General features: G+C 36.1%; 1 protein-coding gene across 2 annotated transcripts in view; it reads right to left on the bottom strand.

Annotated features, from left to right (window-relative positions):
- Positions 1-6,523: 6,523 nt before the first annotated feature.
- RBBP8 (RB binding protein 8, endonuclease) overlaps positions 6,524-24,741 on the bottom strand; it is an 88,303-nt gene continuing 70,085 nt past the window's right edge. For both annotated transcript variants that reach the window (XM_036905774.2, XM_036905772.2), the window contains exons 14-19: positions 24,368-24,485; positions 21,089-21,229; positions 17,014-17,083; positions 11,675-11,771; positions 8,622-8,763; positions 6,524-7,972 (exon numbers count right to left, since the gene is read on the bottom strand). In XM_036905774.2, the coding sequence (XP_036761669.2) occupies positions 7,875-7,972; positions 8,622-8,763; positions 11,675-11,771; positions 17,014-17,083; positions 21,089-21,229; positions 24,368-24,485 (666 nt within the window). In that variant the 3' untranslated portion in view covers positions 6,524-7,874. The remainder of the gene's footprint in view (positions 7,973-8,621; positions 8,764-11,674; positions 11,772-17,013; positions 17,084-21,088; positions 21,230-24,367; positions 24,486-24,741) is intronic.

Here is a 24,741-nt window from a genome sequence, read left to right as displayed (position 1 = left end):
CATCACATTCTACTGCAGTCTACGGTGATCTAGAAAATCCAGACATCAGCCCTTAAGGGAGGGACCCTGATCCTTGGGCAATGAGGCTTTTATGCTTCATGGTTGGACAACACCCTTAAAGCTCAGTCTGATTTAGGTAGACCTCCCTCCACTAACATCATTCCCAATGTCTTAATACAAACTTCCTGAGAGGTAAGTCCAAGGAGGCTACAGTTACAACTGATAAGCCACCTGCCCTAAGGGACCATCAAGATTCCCGCCAATATGCCTTGAAATCTAGTACCTCTGCTATGAAAACAATCCTCTAACTCAAGCTTCTTGAGTTGTATTAGGATAGAAATTGCACTATTTTCTATCCTCTCAAACTGTGGTGATTTGCACAGGGCCAATTGCTTTAAATAGCACCTGAGACTCCTAAAACTGTTATCTCCTGCCTTGGCCTCTCTCCTGAACTTCAAAACCATACATTCAGTTGTCTGTGTAATGTCTCTACTTGGAAACTGTAAAATATCTGACAATCAGTACTTGTTAAGTACATATTTACTATTTCCAGTGCTCATCATTCCTTCCATATTTCCATGTTTTTGCTTGCAATCATTTTCCTTTGACCTCAAGAACTTAGGATAGTATTTTAATGCTCATCTATTTGTGATGAATTCTCCCAGCTTTTCTTTAAAAACGTCTTTTTCTTTCACTTTTGAAAAATAGTTTGAGCATAGAATTCTAGATTGTCATTTTTTCCCCACAATTTAAGGATGTCATCCCATTGTTGCCTGGATTCTTCCAGTTTAAGAAATCGACTATGTTATTGTTATTTATTTGAAGGTAGTGTATTTTTTCCTTCTGAATGCTTTTGAGGTTTTTTTTTTCATTACCTCCAGCATCACTGTTATGCGTCCAGATGTGGTTTGCTTTGCATGTCTGCTTCTTGGTATTTGAAGAGCTTCTTGAAATTTGTGGGTTGAGTTCTTGTTAGTTTTGAAAATGTCTCAGCAGAGCTACCAGTATCCTGTCCACTTTCTCCTGAGACTCCAATTACATATACATCCAAATTTTTCAATGTGTTCCATGTGTCTCATGATCTTTTCTCCATCTTCCTTTTGTTTTTATCACTGCTTCAGTTTGGATATTTTCTGTTGACTTGTGTTCTTGTTTACTAATTTTATCTTCTGCTGTATCTAATCAACTGCTAATGCCATCAATTTAGTTTTTAATTTCAGATATGCTACATTTCAGTTCTGGAATTTCCTTTAGGGTTTTAAAACAGATTTCAGTTTTTCTAGTGAAATTCTCCATCTTTTGTCTATTTTCTCAAATTTTCCTCTATTTTCTTGAACATATTAATCAGTGATCTTAAAGTCCTTGGCTACTAATTCCAGTATCTGAATCACGTGTGAATTTATCATCACCCCAGCCATCCCCTGATTTTTGTTATATAGTCCTGTTTTTTGGCTTGTCTTGACATTTTTTATTGAATGTTGAACATTGAGAAGCTCCAGATATGAAGTTATATTCCTCCAGAAAGGATTTACTTTCCTCTAGCAGAGTGGGGTGATCACCTCAGTCCAATCAGGATCTGAGCTGAGGTCAGGTTGGGTTGCAGTGTTGGTAAGCCAAATCCTGCCTTTGTTTAGCCTATTCCTATGTCATAGCCCTCCGTGTCTTTCAACTAAGAGGCTGGTGTTTTCACCAGGGTACCTTCCCATGGTGGGTCCTGAACTTTACTGTTCGTCTCCTTAGCACAGTAAGACTGCTGAAATCAGTTAAAAATTCTTTTCATTGCAAAATATATATATAAATTACTATTGTAACCATTTTCCTAAAAAGAGGCTTTTAGTATAGCTTTCTAACCTTCCATCCTGTGCAACTTCAACATTGGACAAGCATCTTGAGGTGAGCAATGTGAATGAGGCTCCCCAAGTCTCCAATTTTGTCACTCCAGCAGTGTGAGACTACTAGCTGCTCACTGTGTTCTCTGCTTCCCAGTAGCCATCCTCTGGCTGAGGAAGCCTGGATTTCTGTCTCCTGCCCCAGAAAACACCACTAGCAGAATTTGGCTCACCTGTTGGGAGGTTTTGCCTCTCTCTTTGACCTTAGTCTACCTAGCCACTGTTGCTTCAGTAGTTTTCTAGTGCATTTGAAGAAATGATTTTTATCTAATGGATTCTACTTGGAAAACTGAATATCCTTCTTGAATTTAAGTTTAGAGTTTTCTCTAGCTTGCCCCTATCTTCACAAAATTCATTTCACAATTTTCTATGTATCTAGTCTTACTGATTGGATTTATAAGGTGATAAATTTGAATACTTGAGATAATTTCCCAAGAATTATTGATGTAAGTTGTTAGGCCATTGCCTGTGCATGAAATCCTTATCATCCTTCAAATTATGAGTCTACTTTTTCTCCCAAATATCTTATCAAAACAGATTGATGGTCTAAGATTGGTCTGAGTTTTACTAGCCCTGTCGGCTACTGAAAAATATTAATGAACACTGAAAGAGCCCATAGTCAGTAAGCACACATTAATGATTATCTGAGTGAATAAATGAATAAACAGAAGGATAACTAGAAAAGAAAGAGCAAATCTCCTGGACAAATCTCCAACTGAATAATGGGTACCCTTGAATTTAAGTGGCGAGTAACATACATTAGGGAAATGCAGTAGAAATGATACTCTAGGCCAACTGTTGTAGTCGTATAAATTAACCTTATGATTTAATAAATTACTTTCATTGGGCAACTATTATGTAATTGCTGAATTCTTTAAAATATCAAAAAATTATTTAATATATTCACTTAAGAATTATGGATGAAGTAATACCTAGTTTTTAAAAGTTTTACAATTATAAATGACATGTAGAACAAGGGTTTCTCCTCACTTCTAGCAAGACCTCATCCAATTCTTACTTCAGAACATCCCTTGTTACCGCTGCGTTGGCTACAAGATCCCCGACGGGAAACTGTGTCATATTCACCCTAGCCTGCTCAGCTGCCAGTTCTGGTATGTAACAATCACTAAGTGGCTGCTTCAATTTCTTTCCCATTCCTACCACCACCATCTTGGCCCAGGTGCTTTCTGCTCGAAATATTACAACTGATGACTAAATTATCTTCTTGCACATCTGACTCAATGCCTGAACACCCAAGAGAAAAAAAAATCATTATCTATCTATCTATCTATCTATATTACATTGCTACCTGATGATTTCATCTAAATGAATTACTACCCAGCTCAAAATATTTTCAGTTACAGGATGCTTACAGCTTAAAATTCTATTTAGTTTTGTCTTAAGCAGTATTTCTTAGATTTCCCTCATCCTAATGATGTGGGAACTTAAAAAATATAAATACTCAGGTAACACCTGAATCAAAACCCCTGCATGAGGAGCCTAAGAATCTCTATTTACCAAGCATCTTGGTATCTTTTATAATTTGGTATAGTCTTTGTACCAGCGGTATTAGCATCACTAGGGAACATGTAAAAAAAAAAGTAAATTCTGGGCCCCTACCCACTGGGGTGAGGCCCAGTAATCTGTGGTTTGATAAGTCTTCCAAGTGATTTTGATGTGCACTAAAGTTTGAATAAGACTGGAACTCGCTTCTGAAAATGACGTGAGGCAGTGGTTCTCAAATTTGGCTGTGCACCAGAATCACCAGAAGAGCTTAAACACTGCTGAGGCTGATGTAACCTGCCTTCCACAATTCATTTCACAATTTTCTATGTATCTAGTCTTACTGATTGGATTTATAAGGTGATAAATTTGAATACTTGAGATAAAGTCATGTCCTAAAAATATCAGTTTACTGAGGTTCTGTGTAAGATTTAAAATGAATAAAGGGATCTGCTACTAAAGGTTTGAAAACCACAGGCCTACAAAGTCAAGTCTGAACTTCTCAGGCTTGCCTATAAGACACAAGTTTACTTACTGCCTCTCTTATTACTACCCCACAGTTCTACTCTCTAGCTCTAACACAAACCTAGGAAGTATGCTTCGTAGCACCCAGGAAGGGGAAAGAGCACCAAATTGCAGTCCTAGACTGCAGTTCCAGCCCATTGGTACCTTGGCAAGTCATTAACTTGTTAGGGCTTTTATTTCCTCATTATATGGTGAGGGGCTAGAACCAAATCCTCTTTAAGGTCCACTCTGGCTCAGTATTTTAGCATTTCCACCACATTCGGGTTAGTTTTCCAACTATGTCTCCTTGTTTTCCCTGGTTCTCTACGGTAACTCATCTAAAGGCACAGTTCCAGTTCTAATTCCTGTTTCATTGGCACTCCGTCTAAGCTTCTCTGACCTCTTAGGCATCTTTTTATGGTTATGTCTGGTCTCTCAATGGGAAGTAACAAGATCTCACATATCTCTTTGTATCCCTAAATCCCTAGCCTATGTTAAGTATACAATGTTTATTTTTTTCTCAAGGCCATGAATTACTGCTCTATTTGCTTTAGTCCAACAATACCTATGTTGAAAGCTCATTTTTGCCCAATGAACATTAATTACTATACCAAAGCCTCTCAATTTATATCATATTCATCCTACAAATTTTCTCATGATAGTCCTGTCCAGCCCCTAGGGTCCAATGACTAGCTTCCAAAATGGCTCTCTTCTGGCCTCTGCTGGTGAGAGAACAGACAACTGTTTCATTAATTCTCTGCTTAAGTCCTTGCTAAAGAACTCAAGCGCTAAGGACACTTTGGGTTTTCTAAGGAACCATTCTAACAGCACCAACTCAGCAAAGAGAAAGATTTTGAGATGTCTCAAACTGCCAGGTTTGTTGGGAATAGATGGATGGTAAAATTTGAGATATATTTCAATCACTTACTTCACAAGGGGTGTTTTTCAAAATTCAATCCATGCTTGTTATATTGATGTCAGGGTAACAGAATAAGATTCTTAGGTGTGTGTTCCTGTAAAAGCTTGTTCATTTGGAGAAAAATCTGTCAAATTTTGCCTACTTCTGTTACTGTACTTAGTATTGTGCCTGGTAAAGATAAAGAGCTTGATAAATGTTTGTTAAATAAATATATTATTGTCATTTGGTTTATGTAAACCTATTCCTTTTTTGTAACTGAATTAAGAGTTAAAGACAATGTGGGGAGGAATCTTTGCAGTCTTTGAGTTATTTTTTTAAGAGGGCCTAAGAATGTCCTCTATGCATTTGTAAATACATATGCTAGATGCAGTTTGAACTGGGTTACCAATGCACTGAGCTACCAACAGCAGCCTTTCCAGTTGGACTGGTGAATTTTTTCACTACATGAAGTGTTAGAGAGTATGCCTCTGCTTCAGTTCACTCTTCTCTCAAGGCAGCATCTTATGTCTTCTACATACAAGTGGGTATCTATGATTAACTCATTCAAATTGCTGCCTTTGCCATATCAATGGGTTTCAAATGGCTTAATCAGAGTACCTCCTGTCAAAGGCAGGAAAGGTATTACTCAAATGTTAAGTGCTGACATATATAGACTCTCTATGTTTTCAAAGTTTAATCAGAGGACTTCAACTTTAGAGGGCTCACAGGCAGCCTGCAACTACATATAAACAGTGATTGACATATATTTGTATTAAAATATTATCTAACATATATAATGCTTTACAAAATAATTAAGCCCTTTTATTTAAATTACCTTTTTGAGAGCACACTATGGGATGTGAACTAGCTTTCTCAGTATAATCTTCTAACTCAAGTGTTTTAAAAAAAAAGTCTATTTCATTCCTTCACTTAAAGGCAGAGATGGCCAATAGCAGATAGAGAAAGGGAGACTAGTTTACCCAGCCTCACAGGGTGACTGGGGATAAAATGAAAAATGTTAGTTATAAATGGATGATTGCTGTTAAGCAATCATCAGGTAGACAATCTCTTGCTTCCTGTCTCTGCCTAGACTGCTTTTAGAAAACAGAATCCACTGGAGGCAAAGCTCCAACTGTACAACTTGTGGAGCCCTGTCCAACCCCAGATGTGTTTCAGACTCTTGGCCTTTAGAAATACCAACTGTATAGTGCTTCTGTGAGCTGTGATTCTGGAATTAGAGCCCAAATTCTGGGCTCTAAGTCATCTCTCAGTTATTAGAGGTAGCCAAGTGACAATTCTGGCCATTGAGAAATAGGGAGTATATAGTAGGGTCTTCTGGAAAACTTTTTGAAGAGGGACAAAAACAAGGGTATGTGCTTTTTTTCTTTTCCTTTCTTCCTGCCTAGAACATGGACATGATGCTAGAGGTGGCGTAAATATTTTATAGAGTCAAGGAAGAAGGCTACATACAAGATATGAGAGAGTAGAAAGTTAGAAGAAATCTGGGTCTATGAGGGTATCACCAAACTGCATTACCAGTCTTGGACTGCTGACCTAGACTTTTTAATATGAGAAAAATAAAACCAGTCTTTTGTTGTTTACTCTGTTTTCCTGGATCCATTTTTGCAGCTTAATGTTCAGCTGATACACAAATTCACAAGATTATTTGAGGAGTAAAAAGGGAAAATCTATGTGAAGAGCATAACATAGTTCCTGGCAGAGAGTAAGCAACCAGTGAATTGCTTCTTTTATTTTGGGGAGATTAGCTGACTGCAAAGCAGAGAACAAAAATCAAACACAGAATAAACAATTTGGAAAGGAATAGAAGTACTGAATAGAAGCTGATAAAATTCAGACTCACATTCAGAGCCAAACCATGTACATAAGGGGTCTGACATATAGTAGATATTCACTGTATATGGTTTCTTTTTCCATCCTCTCTGTGAAAACACAAACTGATGTCATTTATTCACATGAGAACCCTGACCAATGCAGAAGATGAGACTAAGCAAAGAGATTTTTTAGGAACTCCAGGAAGTTTATATCTATAAGGTTATTTAGACATTGGTGAGGCATCCATTCAGTGTCTCATGTGCTCCTGCTTATGTAGTGATACTGTTGAGATATGGATTAAAAGAATATACAAAAGACATTGATGAACAAAATGTTGCTATTAAAGGTCACACAAATGTATCATCTTACTCTGAATGATCTTAATGACTCAGACACTACTAGGTCCTAGAGGAACAGAAAGTGGCTATATAGAGAAACCTATTTTGTTGTCAAATTGGAAGATCGTAACATCAGTCAATCCAGAGAAACAATACAACTGAATATGAACACATGGGCAGAAAAGAGAAAATTCAGCTTGAAAATAGCACCAGAAAAAAAGTATGATGAAAAGAAAACATGTTAGGACCTAGAATATTATGATCAGATCAGAGGATGATGTTAGATGACCTTAACCTATAGTATATATATATTTTGGGAAAGAAAAAGGTTGACACTTGTGGTCACCTTGGAAGAATTCCCTATAGTACTTCAAGTCAACAAAAAAAGAAGCTAGAAAGTTAAGAGACTATTAAACTTTAGCCTTTTTTAAAAAAAAGACTTCAATGTCAGACACTGGAATGACCTTCAGAAGAGCAATTGATTACAAGGATGAAACTTTGTAATGATTAATATGAAGTCACTGGTGAATGTAAATACCAAGGGAAGATGGGAGTAAAAAAAAAAACACGATCTGAAAGTCAACAAATTGCAGACTACAGTATCTTTACTTTCAAAATTGTAATTAAGTGTTATCAAATAAAGTAAATAACTCTTAAGTTAGAGTGCAAAATGAAAGCACCTTATTGTTCTAAAGGTGCAAAAGGGAGAAAACACAACATAAACTCATCTACATTTTTAAATAACTGTTATGTGTGGTAGGTAAATGACATTTAAAAACATTCTCAATAGAAAAATGATTTATAAATCAGTTTACAGAAGATAAAAAAAAATCAGTGTTTAATACTAACTTTATCTATAAATAACTAAAAAGAAAAAAATTGTCGTCTGTCCTGTTTTTGCTTCAGCATCTATGTCTTCTGCTCCTTGCCCTTTGGAGAAAACATTGCATTGTAAGGCTGCCGTCTTTTTGGACGAGAACAAGGATCAAGATCTTCCTTAATGTAACCTTAAAAACAAATCACACACACACAAAAATCACAAATTTAGAAGACAATATTTGCAACACACATTTCTTTCAGCATAGGTCCAGTAAACATGTGTCTTATTTAATGTCTTTTAGGTTTACTCAGTCCTTTTGATTATTAGCTATGTGATGCTGCTGAGTGATTTCACTCCTCAGCACCAGTTTCCTCATTTACACATATTTGAAGGAGCTAGTTGCAGTAATCTTCTAAATAAACAAAGGTCCTTTTTACTTAGACATGGTTTATTAATACCCAGCATTTCAAAAAAGGTTTTAAAATTTAAAATACAGACTATCTTTGCTTTGAAAAGATACTTTTAACAATATAATTGTTAAATTTATTTTATTAAACCACTTTGCTAAGATGTAAGATAAATTTATTTCTGAAATTTGAATGATAAACCAGGATAATGCTTAAAATTACATTAAAGTGATTATGAACAATCTGATTCCCATGAAATTACTTAGTTGAACATAAGTCCTTTATCTTTGGGAATTTATTTTTATATCATAAAACTAGTACCAGACTTGCAGCAGAAAATAATTATGGAGAAAACATTTAATGTTTAGACTTGGGGTATACACAGTAGTAAAAAAGATTAATCCCAAATATTATAAACTATATTCTCACCTCTTTCCATACAAGTCTGAGTGGAAGGAAAACCAACTTCCCAAAAATTCTCTGGTGTGTTGGGTGGAATGTAGCGGAATCGGTGTCTTGAGCAGGAAGCCAACTTCTTTTCTCTTTCTTCTGCTGGAATATCTGCATAATACTATTAAGAAAAAAATGGTAAGTTTTTCCTTTAGGATTAATAAATAGAGTGTTATGCTTACTGATTATAAACTAGAAACTAAGAAAGCTAGTGAAGTATTCAGCATGCTAAGGAACTAATAGTCACAGATGATAATACTAGTAATTAATGGTTATAGGCAGGTAGTTGGTCTGTGAAATGTTTGCTTCACAAATGAGAAAAGGAGCCTGTATCATAATGTAAATCAATGTGTTGCTTCCTTTGTCAATAAAGTCTTACAATGGTAAAAAAAACAAAACACCCCACAACCTTAACTTTGCAGTGTGCTTAGCGATGCAGCTGATTCAGATGTTGGTGCCAATGTCTCATCTCTGTCAAACCAGTAACAAAATGCAGAGGCCTACATGCTGAGTAGCACCCTTCCCAGTTGTTACTTGGACATAACATGTGTTTCATGGTAATTTTCCTATCTCTGGATTTTTAAAAATAGAGGTTTAGCTTTGAATGTTGTGGGCTTCATCAATTAGGATCAAAGGCATATTATTTTTTGCACCTGTGATCAAAAGAACTTGGACTTCATACAAACAGGGATAAAACTTATATGTAAAAAAAGTAAAGGTTTTCAAGCTCTAGATCTAGAAAACACAGCAGTAGTGTAAAGTTTAATAGAATCCAGTATTGTGAAACTAAAAATCAAAGTGTTAATCTATCAAAGATATTACCTACTGAAAGTGGCAAACTTAGGACTAGAATTTTGGTTTGAGGTAAAGGTTTTTAATACATTTTTCTTTTACATAGATTAATTACAGGCTTTACAGTATCTCTGAAACAACTTTTTTTTAAGGTATCTTTTTCCTCATTCTCGTTGCCATCAGTATGGCCTCTGCTACCTTAGCCTGGCCACTGGGATGGGATGACCCCAGAGAACCACCAATGTTAAATAAACATTGCCACCAAATTACAATGCACTTGAAAGCAACAGTGGGTTAGTGTAGCCATAACATGGTGAGCAACTGGGGGAGTGGTCGGTCGCACATGAAGTCAGAGAGGAAGTGGAGTGCCAGCTTGTTGTCTCGGTAAGAACCTTGGATTCTTAGTGAGATGGAAAGAGTTTAAGGGTTGGGTAAAGAAGTGACATGGTTTAATTTTTGTTCTAAAAATACCACTAGAAAGAAAAGACCATTCATTCATTGCTGTGCTGAAAGTATAGTGAAGAGACAAGAATGAGAAGGAGACTAGGGACCAAGGGTATGGGAGAACTCTACACTTTCTGCTCAACTTTGCTATGAACCTAAACTGCTCTAAAAAATAGATTAACTAAAAAACAAAAAACAAACAAACAAACAAACGAAAACCCAACACAGAGGTCATTAAAAAGCTATTCAGTAGTCCAAAAAAGATAAAATGGTGCCTTGGTTCAGGTTGGTTGTAGAGATAAGATGTGGCTGGAAATGGCAGACATTTTGAAGGTATAATCAATGGGATTTGCTGAAAGATCAATTGTTGAGATATGAAAGAAAGAGAAACTCTAGTTTAAACAACTAGGAGAATGGACATAAAGGAGGCTGAGAGGTAAGGTTTGGGAATCAGAGATAGAAACTGCATGTTTGCTTTCAGACATATAAAATTTGAAGTGATTATTATACATCCACATGTATATTACAGTCTACATGTGGAATAGATGATGGGATAAATGTAGGCAGTGTAAGCATACAGATACTATTTAAACTTATGGGATTGGCACTTTCACTTCTGATCCTGAGGGAGTAACAGGGAACAGACTTACCCTCTTACTGTACACAATAAAAAAAATGGCATGAAATGTTTGAAACAGTAGACAGACTGAATAACAGACATCACAGGAAATGATCCCTGAGATAAGGAAAGCAAATGAACAGTGTTTCTAGCACAAAAGCAGTTTTCTGACTGCAGTAGTATTATAGAGAATTATGGTTATATCTAAAAACTGTACATTTGCTAGTGCACATGTTCCTTAGATAAGAAGTCATATATTCATGTTATGAAATTTCATGATATAGGAGGTTTTGTTTACATTGCCAAACTGCTGTCCAAAACAGTGATCCCGATTTACTCCCACCATTAGTGTATGAGGGCCTATTTCTCACCAAATGCTTACTTCTGCTGTAATCTATTCATACAAGAGTTTAATGTGCTTGGTTATCAAATTTTGGAGTCCACAGTTGTTAAAAAGAGGAAATAAGTTGCTAGAGGTAGGCATCTAATAGCTAATGGAAAGCAGGGAAAGAAAAAAAATAACATCTTTAAAGAAAACCCAGGAAAAACAGCTAGTAATAGTGCCATTAGCACTGGCTACTTCAACAGTCCAAGACAGCCAATGTGTAGCAAAGGAAAATACAATTCTGTTCTAAGGAAAAAGGCTGTTAATCATACCTTGTTCAGGAAAGAAAATGATTGGAGAAAATTGAGAACTTACGGTCATACCAGTTAATTAGAAAAAGCAAATATGAATGTTTCTCATAGAGTGCTGATTTAAGTAATAAACATTATAGCAAAGTTACCTACTGTATTATCAAAAATTTCCCGAAATAGTAGAGGTATAAGAACCTTTGCTGTAATGTAAGGGGAAAAAAAATGAAACAAATATGAAATATAGAAAAGATGAATGGCACAAATGTCTTAAGCTGGTGGTAAGAACCAGGGCTTAGCTTGGGCTCCAGATCCACTTAATGAAAATCTGAGAGCAATTGAGAGCTTTTATTTTCATCTATTTTTATCTCTTAGGTCATAGCCAGTGTACTCTGTTAATATTTATTCATCCTGCTGTTCCTGGCTCAAACTAGGTTTCTAGATACAAATATGGTTTGTATCTATGGTTTTTAAATCTTGCATTTATGATCTATAAAGCACATTAAAAAAACTCCAACTGTACAGTATTTACACAAGTACTTACAATTTCACATTCTTTACATGTGTGTCCAAGCAATTTTCGTCTGTCTTCTTTTTTCCGAACTACCTCAATATGAGGAAAATTTTGTAAGCTAGTCTTTCTGGGGGGAAAATGAATTAAATTTAAAATTAATCCAACTGTTACCACAAAGAGCTTCGGTTTAGGTTTTAAATTAACAAAGGTAAGAGCCCAGAGGAGAAACAATCGCAAAATATTCCTTCATTTTATTTGACATGCTTGTTCACAGAAAATGGTATTTCTTTATTCATTCTTCATTAAATATTTATTAAGTGCCTTCTATTTGTCAGGTAATTTTTTTGCTTGTTTTTGTTTTCTCTAATTGTGGCTTCTTTCTTTTTTCTCTTTTGGTATCATTAATCTACAATTATATGAGGAACATTATGTTTACTAGACTCCCCCCATCACCAAATCCCCCCCACAAACCCCATGACAGCGTAGTAAGATGCTATAGAATCATTACTTGCTTTCTCTGTTGCACAGCCCTCCCCGTGCCCCCCACCACATTATATATGCTAATCATAATACCCCCTTTCTCCCCCCCTCCCTTCCCACCCATCCTCCCCAGTCCCTTTTCCTTTGGTAACTGCTGGTCCATTCTTGGGTTCTGTGATTCTGCTGCTGTTTTGTTCCTTCAGGGTTTTCTTTCTTATACTCCACATATGAGTGAAATCATTTGGTACTTCTCTTTCTCTGCCGGGCTTATTTCACTGAGCATAATACCCTCTAGCTCCATCCATGTTGTTGCAAATGGTAGGATTTGTTTTCTTCTTATGGCTGAATAATATTCCATTCTGTATATGTACCACATCTTCTTTATCCATTCATCTACTGATGGACATTTAGGTTGCTTCCATTTCTTTTGTACTGTAAATAGTGCTGTGATAAACGTAGGGGTGCATCTGTCTTTTTCAAACTGGGCTGCTGCATTCTTAGGGTAAATTTCTAGAAGAGGAATTCCAGGGTCAAATGGTACTTCTATTTTGAGCTTTTTGAGGAACATCCATACTGCTTTCCACAATGGTTGAACTAGTTTACATTCCCACCAAAAGTGTAGGAGGGTTCCCCTTTCTCCACAACCTCGCCAACATTTGTTGTTGTTCTTTTGGATGGTGGCGATCCTGACTGGTGTGAGGTGATACCTCATTGTGGTTTTAATTTGCATTTCTCTGATGACTAGCAATGTGGAGCACCTTTTCATGTGTCTCTTGGCCATCTGAATTTCTTCTTTGGAGAACTGTCTGTTCAGCTCCTCTGCCCATTTTTTAATTGGATTGCTCGCTTTTTGTTTGTTGAGGTGTGTGAGCTCTTAATATATTTTGGATATATATTTTGGTCAACCCTGTATCAGATCTGTCATTTATGAATATATTCTCCCATACTGTAGGGTACCTTTTTGTTCTATTGATGGTGTCCTTTGCTGTACAGAAGCTTTTCATCTTGATATAGTCCCACTTGTTCATTTTTGCTGTTGTTTTCCTTGCCCAGGGAGATATATTCATGAAGAAGTCACTCATGTTTATGTCCCAGAAATTTTTGCCTATGTTTTTTTCTAAGAGTTTTATGGTTTCATGACTTACATTCAGGTCTTTGATCCATTTTGAATTTACTTTTGTGTATGGGGTTAGACAGAGATACAGTTTCATTCTCTTACATGTAGCTGTCCAGTTTTGCCAGCACCATCTGTTGAAGAGACTGTCATTTCCAAATTGTATGTCCATGGCTCCTTTATTGAATATTAATTGACCATATATGTTTGGGTTAATGTCTGGAGTCTCTAATCTGTTCCACTGGTCTGTAGCTCTGTTCTTGTGCCAGTACCAAATTGTCTTGATTACTATGGCTTTGTAGTAGAGCTTGAAGTTGGGGAGTGAGATCCCTGCCACTTTATTCTTTCTCAGGATTGCTTTGGCTATTCGGGGTCTTTGGTGTTTCCATATGAATTTTTGAACTATTTGTTCCAGTTCGTTGAAGAACGTTGTTGGTAATTTGATAGGGATTGCATCAAATCTGTATATTGCTTTGGGCAGGATGGCCATTTTGACAAAATTAATTCTTCTTAGCCAAGAGCATGGGATGAGTTTCCATTTGTTAGTGTCCTCTTTAATTTCTCTTAAGAGTGTCTTATAGTTTTCAGGGTATAGGTCTTTCACTTCTTTGGTTAGGTTTATTCCGAGGTATTTTATTCTTTTTGATGCAATTGTGAATGGAATTGTTTTCCTGATTTCTCTTTCTATTGGCTCATTGTTAGTGTATAGGAAAGTCACAGATTTCTGTGTGTTAATTTTGTATCCTACAACTTTGCTGTATTCCAGTATCAGTTCTGGTAGTTTTGGAGTGGAGTCTTTAGGGTTATTTATGTACAATATCATGTCATCTGCAAATAGTGACAGTTTAACTTCTTCTTTACCAATCTGGATTCCTTGTATTTCTTTGTTTTGTCTAATTGCCATGGCTAGGACCTCCAGTACTATGTTAAATAACAGTGGGGAGAGTGAGCATCCCTGTCTTGTTTCCGATCTTAGAGGAAAAGCTTTCAGCTTCTCGCTGTTCAGTATGATGTTGGCTGTGTGTTTATCGTATATGGCCTTTATTATGTTGAGGTACTTGCCCTCTATACCCATTTTGCTGAGAGTTTTTATCATGAATGGGTGTTGAATTTTGTCGAATGCTTTTTCAGCATCTATGGAGATGATCAGGTCTGTAATTTTCTTTTTTGGTGGGGTCTTTGCCTGGTTTTGGTATTAGGGTGATGTTGGCTTCATAGAATGAGTTTGGGAGTATTCCCTCCTCTTCTATTTTTTTGGAAAACTTTAAGGAGAATGGGTATTATATCTTCACTGTATGTCTGATAAAATTCCGAGGTAAATCCATCTGGCCGGGGTGTTTTTTTCTTGGGTAGTTTTTTGATTACCGCTTCAATTTCTTTGCTGGTAATTGGTTTGTTTAGATTTTGTGTTTCCTCCTTGGTCAGTTTTGGAAGGTTGTATTTTTCTAGGAAGTTGTCCATTTCTTCTAGGTTTTCCAGCTTCTTAGCATATAGGTTTTTATAGTAGTCTCTAATAATTCTTTGTATTTCTGTTGGGTCCGTCTTGATGTTTCCTTTCTCATTTCTGATTCTGTTGATGTGTGTTGATTCTCTTTTTCTCTTAATAAATTTGGCTAGAGGTTTATCTATTTTGTTTATTTTCTCAAAGAACCAGCTCTTGGTTTCATTGATTTTTTCTATTGTTTTATTCTTCTCAATTTTGTTTATTTCTTCTCTAATCTTTATTATGTCCCTCCTTCTGCTGACTTTAGGCCTCATTTGTTCTTCTTTTTCCAATTTTGATAATTGTGATGTTAGACTATTCATTTGGGTTTGTTCTTCCTTCTTTGACTGTACACTTTTAATAGGATTGTTTTTATTTAATTTTTTTTATTTTGGTATCATTAAGCTACAATTACATGAGGAACATTATGTTTACTAGACTCCCCCCATCACCAAGTCCTCCCCACAAACCCCATTACAGTCTCTGTCCATCAGCATAGTAAGATGCTATAGAGTCACTACTTGTCTTCTCTGTGTTGTACAGCCCTCCCTGTGCTCCCCCCATTTACATGCTAATCGTAATGCCCCCTTTCTTTTTTCCCCCCCTTATCCCTCCCTTCCCACCCATCCTCCCCAGTCCCTTTCCCTTTGGTAACTGTTAGTGCATTCTTGAGTTCTGTGAATCTGCTGCTGTTTTGCTCCTTCAGTTTTTTCTTTGTTCTTATACTCCACATATGAGTGAAATCATTTGGTACTTGTCTTTCTCCGCCTGGCTTATTTCACTGAGCATAATACCTTCTAGTTCCATCCATGCTGTTGCAAATGGTAGGATTTGTTTTCTTAGTAGGATTATTTTTTCCCCCAGTTTTAGAATTTTTATTGTATGAAAAGATGTAGATACTATGGTTATTCTAAAAGGATACACCCTAAAGGACTAAAGAAACTCACAAAAAGTCTTAGGTCACTTTCATAAATTTTATTATTTTTGGTAGTTTTTATTATTCTGAGACTGCTCTGTGTATTATAGAATAAAGTTAAACAAGGCATTATGTTGGTGGGAGAATGCAGATACAGATGTGAGACAAAAGAGGTTACATAAAAATCCTATAGTTCTCAACTTGCAGTTATCAGTATGAAAAAGCGTAGTTATCTTAAAATACAAAATGAAACAAAAGACTTATTCCTAACTCTGTCCACCTTAAAGGTCTAGCAACAATGACTAATTACAGCAATGAGTAATCCTAGAAGCCAGACTGGACCTAAATACCACTTCAGAGTGAAAAGAAACTAGGGCTCCTGGAGAAATGGCAGATACCAGACCTAAGACAGAAGTGTACAAGACAGCCTAGGCCATGTTATCATAGCAAAAAGGAAGCTATGAAAGATGCCTGGGGTAGTGTCCATTCAAAAAGGCTTTGATTGGGCAAAGTAGAGCAACTTGAGTATAAGTAAGGGTAACAATGGATTGAAACACATCAAACATATTCAAATCCATAAGTTCAAAATGAAACAACAAATAAAAGATTCCCACATCACATTTGGGATGCTAGGGTACTATTTCTCTGGAGAACTGGTAATTAAAGGAAAAGAACTAAGCATTTAGCAACATGATGACAGCTCTTACCTATTAGAGCCTTACAGACAGCAGTAAAAGTTTACTTTAGCCCATCAGAGCTAAAAAATTCTCAATAGAAGTATAACTTTGCTTATTGAGTACCTCAATTTGCCAACATTACAACTTAAAGACAAAAAAGCACAAAATTTAAAAAATGAGTTATTATGCCTTAATTCACTTGTAGAATGAATAGTACATGGTTAATAGTGACAGAATTTGTCACCTTTGCATAAAAGGCAGGAAGCAACATTATGGTTCAAAATCAGGATGCTTAAAGTTTTTTTTTTTTAAGGTTTAGAAGTCATACAAAATAATTATGAACACAACCTAAGACATGTCACCTCAAGTCTTATGCTACATAAAAGCAACAGTATTTAATTTAAATACCCAAATTTAATAAACTCACAAAGTTTAAGTACAGCTCACAAAAAAACAGAAGAAAAATATGTTACAATAATGCAGAAAAAATAACTATAATGTCAAAGAAAGGGCAGAGGTAGTAGGAGTTCCTTGTTTGTAATATTTGCCATTTTTCCACTTGAGCCCTTTTGTTATGACTGTAAAGTGATATGCATTCTATTTGAGCCAAGGTAGCAACTTAACAGTTTACAGGCACTCTGACAAAAATAGCTATTGTACTTCCAGTCACATTGCTGATACTAATCAAGAGCAACTTACCTTTCATCATCTTTAAAATACGGTTCCACAAATGCTTTCTGTTTTACTTTATCTTGCTTATCACCACGAGCTGTGAACAAAGCAAACATACCGCAAACGAATGCAGAACTTACTTAGAAATAATTAGCTGTTTTTTGGGAAAAAAAATTAATATACCAAAACTACTGTTTTATTGGGTTTCACACTCCAGGCTCCTGGGAAACTTACTTAAATTTTCTATAACTAAATTTTTCTTTCTTTTTTGTCTGCATAATGAGGAGGGTGCTGATCATTTTGCTTACCTCAGAATTACTGAAGAGATAAAATAGGCTATCTTATGAAAGTATTTTAGACTTAAAAACTGTATATAAAAATGTATACACACACCAAGCATACACTATATAAAAGTATTTTAGACTTTAAAAGAACTCCTCAGACGCCCATTATAATTCGGCCCCCAAACATAAGACATCCTTTCATATTTCCCTTATAATTCCATTGCTTTTACAGTGTGTCTTTAAGGTAGATTATAACAAGGAAATAGAGATTAAACAATTTTATCAGAAAATTGATGACAAATAAGAAGTAGAGTTCATGGACCTGAATCCCAAGTTGTCTAGACTCAAGTAGCCACTGCTGTCATCTATTCAAATAATCAAAATTTACTAAGCATTGTGCTAAGTTCTGAACAAGAGAAACCAGGTCTCCTGTCTTCACGGAGTTTACAGCGCAGCGAGGGAAACCACAACTAAGCAAGCAGACAGTGAGGCTCCTCTAAGGAAGGACATGCAAGGTGGTAACTGATGAAGACAAAGAAGTCAACCACAAGAAGAGGTGGGAGTGAGGCATGTTTTAGGTAAAGGTCCTGAAATAGGTAAAAGTCTGTTGTGCTGTAAGAACCAGGAGTAGCCCAGTGTGGCAGACACTTAGTCCAAGTGCTGGGGAACATGAGGCTAACGAGGTGGGCAGGCAGCAGATCACAACGGGCCTGGAGGCCAGAAGAGGAATCTGAAGGTTATTTTAAGGGCAATCGGAAGTCACTGCAAACTTTTAAAAATAATCTACTTTATTGAGGTAAAATTTACATACAAAATATACTGGTTTTACTGGAGACAAATATATACTCCAGTTTAACTGCTATGCAAATCAAGACAGAACATTTCCATTGTCCCTGACAGTTTCCTTCTATTCCTGTTTCTCATGCACAAGAATGTTCTCTCGTTTTTCCCCACCCTCAAAATCATTGATTCATTTCTCTCCTATAGCTTAGTTATGTCTGTTCCAGAACATTTTATTCTACTGTATTAATGGAATCACACAGTATGTGTTCTTTTTCATCTTCTGCATTTTTTTGGGTCAAGAGGTGCTGGAGATTCATCACTGTTGAATCTAATAGTTCCCTCCTTTTTGTTGGCAAGTAGTATTCCATGATATGAGTTTATCACAATCCATACTTAGTCACCTGGTGATGGAAATTTTAGTTGTTTCCAATTTTGAGCTACTATAAACAGCACTGCTATGGACATTCTTGAACAGATCATTCTGTGAACATGTTCTCGTTTTTCTTGGTTATATAACTGGGAGTGCAAGTGCTGGGCCCTAAGACAGGTGTATACTTAACTTAAAAAAAAACTGACAAACCTCAGTAAAGCTGTTAAAACCCTGAACTGCAGTCCACATACAATTTTATACTGCTGATAGTAACATATGAGAATTCCTGTTGCTCTTCAACCTAGCTAATGCTAGATACTACCAGTCTTTTTAACTGTTGCAGTGGGTATGAAGTGGTATCTCAGTCTCTCATGTCCCTTAATGTTGAACATCTGTACATACGCCTATTGGCTATTCAAATATCTTCTTTTTATTGAAGGGTTTTTAAGCAAGAAGATAATATACTCCAATTTACATGTAAAATAAGTCACTTTTGTTTCTCTGTAATGAATGGATTGGAGAAGAGAAATAACTGATACAAAAATACCAGTTAGGAGGTTTGCAATAGAAGAGGTAGGGATAAGAGTGGTTTAGACTAAGGTGGTGGCTACAGAGATGGAGAGAGATATGAAATATATTTTGGAAATAGTACTGCCAGGGTTATGAGACTCAGCATGAAGGTGAGCTAAAGGAAGTTAAGTATGACCCCCACGTTTCTATCCTTCATAACTGGGAGCATAGTTACCGAGGTTTAATGAGACCTGGAGAGGAAGAGAAAGATCAAATTTGAGTAGAAAAATAAAGATTTCTAATTTGAATGTATTAAGCTCAAGGTGCTTATAAGAGAGCTGGATTCAAGTCCGGGGTTCAGAAGACAGAGGATGAAGTTGGGAGTAATGAGTATACAGAAATATCTTCACTTGGCTTCCTGAACAGCATATACTTTTATTGTTTGCCTCCTACTTCACAGGCTGCATCTCCTGTTTCCTTTACTGGTTCTTTTTTGTTTCTCTGACTTTTAAGTTGCCATACTCCAGAGGTCAGAACTTGAAATGCTTCTCTTTTCTATTTCTATTTAATACTTGGGTGATGTCACTCAACTTCACAGCTTGAGGCTCAAGCTACTTGCTGTTGGCCTCCTGTCCCCTAGATCATTTTATTTTGGATTTCTTGCCCGAACTCAACACATATCAACTGCCTACTAAACACCTGCACTTGAATGCTATGTAAGTATTAATGTGTCCAGAACTGAGCTTTTGATATCCCCTTGAAACTTGCTCCTCCCTACAAAAGAGACTAGGTAGAACTTTATGATATGGGGGTCAAGAAATGAAATAAATGGGCAGTAAGTCTTCCATTATATGCCTGGGTGACTGGGAAAAATAAAGTCTGAAAGGTCATTTGATAGGAGATAAATGGAACTTGGTTTAGGTACATTAAGCTTAAGCTGTTGAAGACACACAAAGTAGCAATCCCAAGAAATGTAGGACGAGGATTCATCAGGGAAGTTAACTAGACACAGACTTGCAGTTCTGTTTTCAGAGGTGGTTAATAAAAGTAATAAAAGCATGAGAGAAAATGAGATGTGAGGAAGAAAAACAGAGACTTAGGGATGCTCCATGAAACAAGCTGCCAGAGATCGAAAGAACAGAGCAATACTGCCATAAAAGCTAAGTGAGAAGATTTTGGGATGATCAGTGTGAAATATAACTTTAAGAAAAAAGCACAGAAATTAATTACAATCTTGTAAAAAGATACCCCCTTCCACCCTTTTTAAAAGTAAAACCAATTTGCAAAAGGTTCATACTGGAAAAAAAGTGAATTGAACAGTTATAAATTTTTATCACAAAGTTTGCTTGAGAGCAAGTGTTTGCCACAGACTGAGCAAGCAAAGTCTGCTGTTCTGTACCTCTGGCGAGGGTCTCATTCACTTCGAGCTAATAAGGACTGTCATTTAAAAAACCTGTTAGAAGCACAAGGAAAACAATCAATACAGACTATACCATAGCAGAAGGTTAAAATAACCTTTGCACTAGATTAAAAATTCTGTCTTACTGACAGTAAGAAAATGAGATACTTAGCAAGAATTTTAGCTTTCAGTTCATATTATCTACTTATAAGTTCACTTACTGTATTCGTTTGATAGCTACCCTAAGTTTTAAGTTACTACTTCTACTGAAATGAATCTTAAGACTGATATGTGTACATGGTTACATCAGGTAAGCATTCAAGCAGACAATGAATCTGAACTTTCTGCAAAATGTTCTCCATTCACTCTAATACAATGATTAATTTATTACTTACAGAAGTTTCTCAAAAGTCTTACGACTTTTGTGTATGTTGTAAAGAAATTTATAGTATTGAATCAAGATTAGTTTTTTAGTTTTGGTGAATATTTCATGATTACATAAGACATTAACATAAGAGGAAGCTAAAAGGTACAGAAGAACCCTCTGAACTATTGTTTATAACTCTTTTATTGTCTGAAATTCTCTCAAACCAAACAAAGCAAAACAAAACTCAAGAAACCTGAAAAAGAAATTGATACAAGAAACATAAAACTTAATTGTTAAATGCCTCATCAAGCCTCTGTTAATTAGTTTGATAACAAGTTACTGGACTCGGTGTAACTAAGAAGCCATAATTAGAAAGAAAATAGCCATACTGTTTGGTATCTTTGTGGTAGCTGACAATTCCTCTTCTTCTGCTACTTGGAAGAAACCATCTGCCAAACAGGATTCATATTCTTCATGTGTTGTCCGATCAAACATATCTTCCAAGCTGTCATTCAATTTTCTTTCTCCGTCTATGTAGAAGAGCATTGACTTAGGGCAACAAGCATGCTTTTTGCTTTCTACATAGACCAACATGAAACTTGGGAGTAACTGCCACAGAGTAATTCAGATGTGTGCGAGGCAAGAATAAACCCCCAAGTGTGGGTAGTTACTATGCATTTACAAAATCTTTTATGTTTTGGCTTTAAATGTCCTTTGCTCATGTGAAGAGAATGCTAGTTTTTGTTACTGTCATTACAAACATCAAAAATCTTTTTCTCCTAGCATCTCATGTATGATTCATACTAAACCAAAAGGAGTCCTACCAAAGAAACTGGGAGGAATAGAAAAGATATAGAGTGATAAAAAATACTAACTTTAAGTAAAATGTACATAAATAACTGACATTAAAATATCTATAGAATGTTGCTCACCTGCTTAATTTTCTAGGGTGGTAGCAAAAAAGTATTTTCTTGCATCATCATTAACACTTGGTACTTCAGCGTTGATACAGGTAATGAAATCAGTTCTGTGTTTGATATGCAAAGTGCTAAATTTATCTTCAGAGTGCTAACTAACTACATTTCCCATTATATACTCACATTTTAAAAACCACCAGAGTTTATTAAAAACCAAACAGATCTAACTGGCTAACAAATATGAGAGAAGAGCAGCCTGCTGAGATTATTCTCTTTAAAATAACAACTACTTCCCCAATCCATGGTGCCGCAGCACCCTTACCCTGACTTACCCTTCTCCAGCACTTACTATCATCTTTCATACCATCTATTTGCTTGTTCTTCCCTACTAGAATGTAAGTTCTATAAGGTGGGACTTTGGTTCTGTTTACTCATTATGGAACACTTCTTGGTACAGAACTGCAGATTGATTATTTATTGAATGACTAAACATTTGTTTTCATTTTGAGGGTCAAATTTGTAAATAATATATAACTTCTATGTCCCAGGCAGTGAGCTAGGCATTCCCAAAGCATTCTGCATATGCTGTTAGTAAATCACAGTGTTAAGTTGCTGACTTATTTTTTTCATTGGTTTAACTTCTGATTGTGAAATACTTGAGGATAGCCTATATCCTTACTGATCTTTCTATGACAGCCATCAGTAAGTCTATCACAGAGTAGGTATATAAAAAGCATATTTTAAGTAGAAATGTTAGCAGTAACTACAGGGAGTTTTTACTGGTATGTTTCATCTTTAACCAATTCTAAGTATTAAAAAGGCCCATCTTATGGGTAAAATGTGCAGACTGCTTTTTCCAAATATGGCCTCCAGAATAGCTCCTACCCCAGATGCTCTTCTTACAATGTGACCTTGACATTCCTCTCACTGAGTGGTGAGGGCTGTGTTCACTTGCTTTGAATCTGGGCAGGTCTTTGTGAAACTATGCAACTTCTGAAGTCAGATCATAACAATGCCATGTATTTCTGCCTTGTTCTTTTGGGATGCTCACTCTGGGTATCTAGTCTCTATCTGATGAGCAAGCTCAAAGTAGCCTATGTGGAAAGACCAAGACTTTCCTAAGACTGAATGAGGAGAGCAATGTCAAGCCACCCTCAGCTGTCTAGCCCTCTGCTCCACCATCTACCTATAATTGTGGAGACTCTGAGACAGAACCACACAGCCAAGCCCTTCTGAACTCCTGAGCCATAGAAACTACTTAAGGAAAAATGATTGTTGTTCTAATCTTTTAAGTTATTGGAGTGATTATTATATAGCAATAGTATTCACAACACCATATTTAGCCCAAATTATCTCTACTCATCATACTCCTGATCTCATTCCCACATGATACTTGCTTCAAACATATTTGGGAAACCACCACTTTCTTTGACTGACTAGATACAATTGAAGCCTAAGTAGTTATACTTTAGTTTTTTCCCTTTTCTACAGAAATGAGGAAAACATTATCAGGAGCTGGTACCAGGGACAAAATAATCTTAAAAGCATAGTATCTTCTAAAGAAGAAAGTTACTTCAGTGTCATTCACTATAAAAAGACACTAAAATGCTGTTAAAGTTTTTTAATAGGTACTGTCCTCTCAATCTAGGCAGCCAGCTACTTGATTAAATGGATAGTTTCTCATCCTAAACAAAGAATTAAGGCAAAGACTATTTAAAATTTCTCTCACTTAACTGCATTAGGGCAGCAAGAAATAAAGTATTTCAAAAGAAGGAAGGACAAAACTGGCTGCTTTATTACTTGGCCCTGAGCAGGTAGAATATATTCTGGATGCAGAAGGTAGAGAATGCATATGTTGTCTGAATGTCCACAGTTTCTAACAGATGGTCACAGGGAAAATGTCTGCTTTTAGTCCTGCATCTTCATGTGGCAGGTCTTAACCCTTCAGTACATAAGGGTGACTAATGACAACTATTCCCAGTCCAGTTGATCTCACGTCATATGCCTCCCGTAGTTAGAAATGCTGCTAAGGTGGAACCAACTAAATTCATTCCATTGTTCCCTCCTCTTTTGGAAAATCAAGGCTTTAGATAAAGAATCAGTAGCTTCTCATTACAAAGGTCTGTAGATCCTTAATTTGGCCAAATACTCTTTTCTACCGAAGCAGAATATAGCAGAGTAACTCAGAATATAAACTATCATTTTAGTATCTGCTAATTTACAAATCTATATGAATATGTCTCAGTAGAACCCCTCCATCTTATATCAAATTACTAGAAATTCTTATTGCTAAAACATAACTCTCAATATTCTCTTTTATAAAAAAATTATCAAAACCAGGGATCAGCAAATTTTGTCTTAAAGAGTCAGACAGTAAATATTTTTAGCTTGTGGGCCGATAAGGTTTCTGCAGCAACTATTAACTCTGCTGTTGTACTGCACAAGGAGCCTCAGGCAATACATACATGAGTGAGGCTGTGTTCTAATAAAATTTTAATTACAAAACTGGCAGTTGGCTGTGGTTTGCTGACCCCTGGGAACAATTTTGAATTATTGCTAAAGATTTTTTCCCCTGAAATACTGAAACTGAGCTTTACTAAGAGAAATCTAATAGCATTAGAACAGGAAAAAAACCCTTGTTTATGGTGAAGAGATCACCTGTGCTCATAGTACACTGTAGATAGTTTATAGTACAATCAACTATGAAATTCCCTCTATATTTTTATTAAAATTAAAAAAATCAAATCTTACGTGGACTTTTTTCTCCCTTCTGCTCTTGCTTCTTCATTTTTAAAAGCACAGTTTCACTAACCAACGTACAGTCCATGTCCACTGTCTCTCCTCCTGCTAATCTTGACTGACTGCCATCCTGAGTATTTGAAAATACAAAATTTTAACAATTATCTCTTTATGGCCTCATACTTACTTCTTAAAAAAATCTGGTAAAATGCACATAACATAAATTTAACCATTTTAACCATTTTTAAAGTGTATGCTTCATTAGCATTAAGTTATATTTACTTTTACCCTTTAGGAATATAGGCAGATTTAATTGACAGGAAAACATTTTAGCTTCAATATAAAAGCATCTTCTCTCAAGCCTAGGAACAGGACAGCTGCAAGAG

The sequence above is a fragment of the Manis pentadactyla genome, chromosome 6 (genome assembly GCF_030020395.1).
Source record: "Manis pentadactyla isolate mManPen7 chromosome 6, mManPen7.hap1, whole genome shotgun sequence".
In the NCBI taxonomy this organism is placed as follows: Eukaryota; Metazoa; Chordata; class Mammalia; order Pholidota; family Manidae; genus Manis; species Manis pentadactyla.
Note: the sequence above shows the minus strand (reverse complement) of the source record. Positions and strands in the feature narration are given on the sequence as shown.